The sequence below is a fragment of the Acipenser ruthenus genome, unplaced genomic scaffold (genome assembly GCF_902713425.1).
Source record: "Acipenser ruthenus unplaced genomic scaffold, fAciRut3.2 maternal haplotype, whole genome shotgun sequence".
Taxonomy (NCBI): domain Eukaryota; kingdom Metazoa; phylum Chordata; class Actinopteri; order Acipenseriformes; family Acipenseridae; genus Acipenser; species Acipenser ruthenus.
Genome location: NW_026707817.1, coordinates 6335 through 14542, shown reverse-complemented (window position 1 = coordinate 14542; position 8208 = coordinate 6335). Strand labels below are relative to the sequence as shown.

Here is an 8208-nt window from a genome sequence, read left to right as displayed (position 1 = left end):
AGTGGACACGTCTGCCCTGCACCATGTTTCCTGCAGGATGATGATATCCAGGCCTTTCACTCTCTCTATAAACTCTGGGGCTGTGCTCTTCAGCCCAAACACTGAGGAGCTCAGGCCCTGGATATTCCACATTGTGATGGACAAAGATTTAATCATATTTATATTTGTAATTATTTATCTATTTTTTGTCTTAGAATTAAACAAAACATTTTGAAGAAACAAAATATATATATATATATATATATATATATATATATATATATATATATATATATACATATATATATATATATATATATATATACATATTTGTTTTCTAATAATTCACTAAATATTAATTATATTTACGTTTTGCTGCTGAAATCTCTACGTACAATATATATACTTTTTTTCCCCCTTTCTCTTTTCCTTTCCTCCCCCTTTTCTCTTTTACAATCTATTTATTTATTTATTTATTTATTTTTTTTAATAGTATTGACTTAGCTCATAAGTCTTGTGCAGATGAGGTTCAGGAGGTGGTGAATCTCCTCCAGCTCTGTGCTCCCAGTCCCTGCTGGTCTGCTGAGGGCCGCAGCATAGCTGTGAGCCTGCTGCTGGGATGGCTGGGCTGGGTGCTGGAATGGGCTGGCAGGACCGGACCTGGGTCTGCTGGGCTGGGCTGGGCGCTGGGCTGGGCCGGGCCTGGGCTTTCTGGGCTGGGCTGGGCTAAGCAGGTGTCGGTTGTGTTGTCCAGGCTGTGGACGGAGGCTCCTGGGGGCCCACCTGTCTGTCTGTGGGCTGTGCTGTGGTCTGTGGACGTTGAGGCCTCTCCTGTTGCTGTGTTGGGGAATGGCTGGGTCTCGGCCCAGGGTGACGTCTTTCAGGGTCTTGGCAAAGATGCTGACTCCCCGCTGGTGCAGGTGCACGTGGTCGTACAGGTGTTGTAGCCCTAGGGTGGGGTGGTGTGCCAGGTGCACGTTGGGTAGTAGAGTGCACCCTCGGGAGACTTCCGCGTTGATCTTCTGGATGGTGTATTGGTGGAAATCCTTTCTGGGCAGCAGGGTGGAGATGATGATTTTTGAATGCGGAAATTCCTGGGTTGCCCTCTCCGCCACTCTCCTGATGGACTTGGCCATGTTCTCCTGCTGGGCCCTCAGATCATTGGTGCCTGTGTGAATGATTATGTGTCCGGGGGAGCCGAGGGTGGACTCACACAGAGCCTCCAGGGCCTTCTCTGTGGTCGGACACCAGATCTTGGACACTGTGTGTTTTGGGAAGAGCCACTTCTCATCAATGTATTTCCCGTTGGAGTCCATCAGCAGGGCGATCTCGGTGTTGCGGTGCTTTGCAGCCGGTCTGCCCGAGGGGGTCGGGGCTGTGCCTGGGTCAGCGTGTGTGTTGGGAGTGTTCTGTGTGCCTGGGTCAGCGTGTGTGTTGGGAGTGTTCTGTGTGCCTGGGTCAGCGTGTGTGTTGGGAGTGTTCTGTGTGCTGTTCGTGTGTGTGGTGTGTGTGTCAGGCTTTGTGTGATTGCCAGTGTGTCTGGCTGGGGGGCTGTCGGTGTTGTCTGTGTGTGTGTGTGTGTGTGTGTCGGTGTGTCAGTGTGTTTGGCTGGTGTGCTGTGTGTGTGTGTCAGTGTGCTGTGTGTGTGTGTCAGTGTGTCCTTGCAGGCTGGGGCTGGGGGGCACTGTGCTGTCTGGGTTGCTGTGCCTCCTGCAGGGCTGTGGGGGACTGTGAGTGTGTGCAGTTGCTCCCTCAGGCTCTGTACTGTTTTGTCTCTGTGCTGCAGCTCCTCTCTCAGTCCGGTCAGTTCTCTTCTCAGGGTTTCCCTGTCCTGCTGCAGCTCCTTCACCTCTGCCTTCAGTTCCCTGAATGAGGCTTTATATTCATTCTTGATCTGTATGGTCTGGTCTTTCAACTGCTGTGTGATGTCGCTCTCTGTGAGCCTGGCCCGGACTAGCTCCCTGAGCTCTGTCAGCTCCACCTCTAGCAGGGAGAGGCTTGCCTTCATGATTGCCACTGTGCTGTGGAGCTCCGGGGGCTGGGTGAGGAGGGGCTGGCTATCTCCAGGGACTGTGCTCTCCTCTGCTGGGACAGTGGGGACTGGGGCTGTGCTGTCAGTGCTGCGGGCAGGCTGTGTGCTGTCAGGAACAGGGCTTGCTGCTGTAGGTGTCCCTGTGTTTTGGCTCTTTGGTTTTGCTCTCTCTCTCTCTCTCTCTCTCTCTCTCTCTCTCTCTCTCTCTCTCTCTCTCTCTCTCTCTCTCTCTCTCTCTCTCTCTCTCTCTCTCTCTCTCTCTCTCTCTCTCTCAGAAGCGTTCTCCTCCTGTTTGCTGAATCAGCCCCATCCTTGCATTTGGTAATATATGAAGAACGTTAAAACGAAGAAAAACACAAGTTCCACTGCGGTCCACAAGGTGGTGCTATTTTGCCATTCAGAAGTTTTTCAGAAGTTTTGGGCAGTTTTAATAAAAAATAGCAAATTTCTTACTCGTTGACATCTCATCCTAAAACATATTGTTACAGAACGCATTTGTTATTCAATTGCCAGAACAGGAAAACGTTTTTATTGCCCATGGTATGCAGTTATTGTTTGCAACAATATATATATATATATATATATATATATATATATATATATATATATATATATATATATATATATATATGTATATATATATATATATATATATATATATATATATATATGTATATATATATATATATATATGTATATATATATATATATATATATATATATATATATATATATATATATATATATATATATATATGTATATATATATATATATATATATATATATGTATATATATATATATATATATATATATATATATATATATATATATATATATATATATATATTTCATCAACTTCAAACTGTTTAATTCTCGACGGTCTGGCAAAAACGTGCCGGTGTTACGACGAATTCAGTGCCCCCTAGGATTGATGTGTCCTCGGTGGATGTGCGCATGCGCTTGCAACCAACCTTGCGATCTGCCAACGGGAGTGTGTGATTCCTCGCTCACGACCTCGCGTAACCTGTCATTGCAATCCGAGCAGCGCCTGCTGCAACGTGAACGTGCGGTCTGCTGCAAACGGGAGCGAGTTTATTGCTTCTGGACGGAAAATGTTTGTGCAAGCTTGTGATTTCAGCGATTCTACATCCAGAACACATTGTTTAAACACAGTCACAACAACAACAACTATATATTGTGTTTCTTCAAATGTGTATAAATGAGCTAGTTACTTACTCTTATTAGGACGTTAGTATTGTATGTACTCTTACTATATTGTGATTATCGAACTGTGTACATGGACATATTTTAGTAAAAGTTGCTCTGAAGGTATTGTATATTTTATCTGCTCTTACTGCATTGTGAAATATGTATATTTTGTGAGAGCTGTAAGTCGCCCTGAGTGAGGGCGTCTGCTAAGAAAATGAATAAGAAAAAGAAGAAAAACAACAACAACAAAACGCAACGGTAATTAAATGAAGTCTTGTGACGAATTGTACCAGTATGTTTCACAGAGCACAATAAACACATTGAAACACTCTCGTTTATATTTATTTATTTTTATTACTACAGAGGTAATCTACTACGTGTAAATTAACCCAGTTATTTTATAATTCAGTTAAATGCAGTACAGTCTTCTAAATGTTTATTTACTTATTTATTTGTAAGCAATTTAATTCCTGCTGACAGTGTTGTGAGGAGCGTGCAGTAGCAGAAAAGATTCTGGAAACTTGTACATAAATACTTTAGTTTATTTCTCATTGAAGAACATATTTTTCTTTTAAAATATTACTTGGTACTGTTTTTTTTGTCTGTTAATATTTAAGTGAGAAGTTTCTTTTTGTTTGTTTTATTCAGGAATTATTTCTTAAATCGTGAAGTCACGCCCGTGACGAGGACAATAGAAACATGGTTAGTAAAAAAAAAAAAAAAAAAATAGAAGTAGAAATGTTTCAATTATGATTCGATTTGTAACGTTTGATTTCCATATGAAATACTGAGAGAAGATGAGTGTATTATGTTAATTTATCAAATGAACAGCAGGGCATTGCAACGTATTCGATTGTATAATGATGAGTGTAGTAAATGTATTAAAAACCTATTTTAACTCTTTTGATCTAGTCATCTTAACGAAGATTATGGATCCAACAATGTACAGGGAAATATTACTGTACAAGACAATGGGAAAATACCCCGAGAAGGCCAGGAAGGGGGGAAAATTCATCATCCGGAGGCGTGCAGGACAATATGTGGTTCAAGGTAATTCAAAGCTTGGATGGGTTGCAAATGCTATAAATTCAAATTAAATTAAATTTCACAAAACCCCAAAATGTATAGCTAACTTACCTGGAGAGGTGGTGGTGGCGCTATTTGCCAAATAAATAATAGGCTAATATTATTTTTGTTGCTTTACCGTGTTGATGACCATTCGTTAATGGGTAAGGGCGTCTGCTAAGAAATAAATAATAATAATAATAATAATAATAATAATAATAATAATAATAATAATAATAATAATAATAATAATAATGTCTAAGGTATCTTCACTACAACGAAAACATAATTAGCCAACGTAACTTATTTTCAGCAACAGATGCTACTGTAATCGTATTAGCCTAATAATATATTGTTGGATAGCTGTATATTAACTTTGTAGTTCACCAAACCTTTCGTTTAACAAAACTCAGAGATATTCATCCCTAGTAACCAATCTCACTTAGAAAAAAGCAGGCACGGCTAACTACAGGACTACGGGTGAAAATCACTGCCATAGCTGAATATGTGTTTACAACCCTGTCTACATGTTTTTTTTCCTTATTATTTTCTTTTGTTTATTAGATGGAGAGCTCTATTATATATGTAAGAAGGGTACAGAGCCATCAATGAAGGTGAAGGTGGTCAAAGGCACTGAAGAGGCAGACAGTCTCTTCCTGGAATTTCATGCAAGTGCTATAGGGGCACACTGTGGCCAACACAGAACCAGAGAGGCAATTTCCTCCAGATATTACTGGCCTGGAATGGGTTCCAGTATTGATAATTGGGTGGGTGCTTTTTGAGTGCTGTACATGACCTACACCAGTATCCAATACAATAACTAGGGAGATCAATCGGTTTTTGGTTATAAAAATTAATAAATGAAAAGGAAGTTTAAACAACAGCTCAACTGAGTTTTCTTAACATTGAAAAATCTTACACTGTGTTATAAACTTTAAAAACATTTTTATGCAAGTGCCATCCTGTTAGATGCTATGAGACTGACACCAGCTGTTTGCTATATACCTGGTAACATTTCATCAAATTAACAAAAATATTTTCCAATAATTCACAGTTTGGTAACATAATATGAAAGCAACATGTCGCGGAATTCTAAATAAAAGGAAGAGAGACTGCGAGTTCCAAACACACAGGCCTTTATTTCTTAAGTTTGCAAACTGAAAACACTCTCAACACACAGGGTGCTAGATAATCATCGAGCAGTGTTTCAACATACAGAGTTAGATCAGTTTCTTATATACCTTAAAACTGTCAGCAAGGCAGAGGGTTAGCCAATGATGATTCAGATATTAGCATATAAGGAAAAACAACTTATTATTATTATTATTATTATTATTTATTTCTTAGCAGACGCCCTTATCCAGGGCGACTTACAATCGCAAGCAAATACAAATACATTCAAGTGTTACAATATAAGTCATACAATAAGAACAAGAAATACAATAATTCTCAAGTGTGACAAACCACAATTCAATAATACAGCAGATAATAGTGAAAGTTACATCAGGATAACTTATAACTGTGCATACCTGGCATATAGCTAAGCAAACAGATAACAGGATGGGTGGTTTGGGTGTACGTACAAAGAAACAAGTCTGGCTCATCCTGTTATCTTCACAGCCACAGCTGCAGTGTAGGCATCTTGCGGTTCCTTGTAACAAACTTTATCTTAGGCAAAGCATACAAGGTTATGCGAGCAAGGTTATAGGAGTACAAAATGCCAGTACATTATGTCGAGCCAATTCTATTTTTCTGTAACATATTCTATTACAAGCTGCCGTCCCGAGAGCCAGAGGGGGTGGAGCTGCAGTCCCGAGAGCCAGAGGGGGTGGAGCTGCCGTCCCGAGAGCCAGAGGGGGTGGAGCTGCAGTCCCGAGAGCCAGAGGGGGTGGAGCTGCAGTCCCGAGAGCCAGAGGGGGAGGAGCTGCCGCCGCCCGAGCAAGAGGGGAAAGAGGTGAAGAGCCCGCCTCCACCACAGCCCCGACCACCACCCCTGCGGTCCAGTCCGGCACCGCCGCTGTGTGCGGTCCCTCGCCCCTTGCTCCTGGACACCCTTCCGGTTTGCTTGGACCTCCCTTCGCTAGACCTGGAGCCCAGGAGTCTGCAGAACCGGTCACAGTTCTCCACCTGGTTCCATGCTCCGCTCCTCCCAAGCACCAAGACGTCGCTGCGCTGCTCCCAGACGGCGCTTGAGCTCCCCCTGGTCACTACTTTGCTCCCCCTGGGTGATTGGACGTCGCTGCACCGGGCCCCGGCTGCAGACCTCCAGTGCCCCGGTTGTCGCGCCGGTCGCCCCTGACAAACCAGTGGGGTCCCTCGTCACAGGTGCGCGGTCCCTACCTGGCGGGGCCAGAACATGGACCGGCCCACCCTCAAGTCCGCCCATGGAAGAGGGTGAAAAGAGACATTGATGGACTCGAGGGTGGGTGGTTGTGTTTTAGGGGAGGAGGTGGCCGTCGAATGGCCGGTGTCTTGAAAAGACAAGGGGGGGGGGATATGTGAGACAGCAGGGAGGGGGTTAAAGCCTCCCTGAAGAAAAACATGTGCGGAATGCACATTTGTTTAGTTTATTTGTTTTTGTTTATTGTTTAATTGTTTTGCCTTATCGTTGAATTTAATTTGTTAATTATTTTATTATTAATTATCCCCTGCACCTGGTAAATATTGTCAAATTAGGACCAGGTGCAGGGTATTTAAGGGAGGCAGTTAGTCTGCTCATGGCTGCTGAATAAAAGGAGGCAATAAGAGGTGCTCTGCTTCCGAGCAGTCAGGAGGAAAAGTAAGCGGTGTAAACCTGTGTGATATGGTCTGTTTGTGGTGTTGTGTTTGGTGGGGTGTCAGGGTGTTCCCGAAAGTTTAGTCACTGCTCAGAAAGAGCTAGGTGTTTATTTTGTTTTGTTTGTATTAAAAATAGCGCGTCAGCGCGGGAAAAAAAATCCATTCCTGTGTCTTGGGTTGTGGTTTTAAAGGGGCAACGAACCCGTGTGGGTGCGATTCGTTTTACTATATATATATATATATATATATATATATATATATATATATACATATATATATATATATATATACAGACGTGCTCAAATTTGTTGGTACCCCTCCACAAAAAATGAAGAATGCACAATTTTCTCTGAAATAACTTGAAACTGACAAAAGTAATTGGCATCCACCATTGTTTATTCCATATTTAATAGAAATCAGACTTTGCTTTTGATTTTTTATTCAACATAATATTGTAAATTAGAAAACAAATGAAAATGGCATGGACAAAAATGATGGGACCGCTAACCTAATATTTTGTTGCACAACCTTTAGAGGCAATCACTGCAATCAAACGTTTTCTGTAGCTCTCAATGAGACTTCTGCACCTGTTAACAGGTAGTTTGGCCCACTCTTCCTGAGCAAACTGCTTCAGCTGTCTCAGGTTTGATGGGTGCCTTCTCCAGACTGCAAGTTTCAGCTCTTTCCATAGATGTTCGATAGGATTCAGATCATAGAAGGCCACTTCAGAATAGTCCAATGTTTTGTTCTTATCTATTCTTGGGTGCTTTTAGCTGTGTGTTTTGTGTCATTATCCTGTTGGAGGACCCATGACCTGCGACTGAGACAGAGCTTTCTGACACTGGGCAGTACGTTTCGCTCCAGAATGCCTTGATAGTCTTGAGATTTCCTTGTGCCCTGCACAGATTCAAGGCACCCTGTGCCAGGCGCAGCAAAGCAGCCCCAAAACATAACCGAGCCTCCTCCATGTTTCACTGTAGGTATGGTGTTCTTTTCTTTGAAAGCTTCATTTTTTCGTCTGTGAACATAGAGCTGATGTGACTTGCCAAAAAGCTCCAGTTTTGACTCATCTGTCCAAAGGACATTCTCCCAGAAGGATTGTGGCTTGTCAATATGCATTTTAGCAAATTCCAGTCTGGCTTT

General features: G+C 42.3%; 1 protein-coding gene across 2 annotated transcripts; it reads left to right on the top strand.

The window, feature by feature from the left end:
• The first annotated feature begins 3021 nt into the window (after nucleotides 1-3021).
• On the top strand, nucleotides 3022-7255 carry LOC131728373 (protein PIP82-like). Of its 2 annotated transcripts, XM_059019378.1 has the most exons (5): nucleotides 3022-3480; nucleotides 3871-3924; nucleotides 4135-4272; nucleotides 4852-5054; nucleotides 6062-7255. In XM_059019378.1, exons 3-5 carry the CDS (start codon nucleotides 4152-4154, stop codon nucleotides 6584-6586), a joined length of 849 nt encoding a protein of 282 aa, XP_058875361.1. In that variant the 5' UTR covers nucleotides 3022-3480; nucleotides 3871-3924; nucleotides 4135-4151; the 3' UTR covers nucleotides 6587-7255. The 2 variants fall into 2 exon arrangements, with proteins under 2 accessions (XP_058875361.1, XP_058875362.1); XM_059019379.1 differs by lacking the exon at nucleotides 4852-5054 and having other exon boundaries at nucleotides 3023-3480.
• The last annotated feature ends 953 nt before the right edge of the window (nucleotides 7256-8208 follow it).

Coding starts and splice junctions, on each gene's coding strand:
- LOC131728373 (XM_059019378.1), top strand. CDS start 4,152: ATGGATCCAACAATGTACAGGGAAATATTACTGTACAAGACAATGGGA. Junction 4,273..4,851: donor AGGACAATATGTGGTTCAAG/GTAATTCAAAGC, acceptor TTTGTTTATTAG/ATGGAGAGCTCTATTATATA. Junction 5,055..6,061: donor GTTCCAGTATTGATAATTGG/GTGGGTGCTTTT, acceptor TTCTATTACAAG/CTGCCGTCCCGAGAGCCAGA.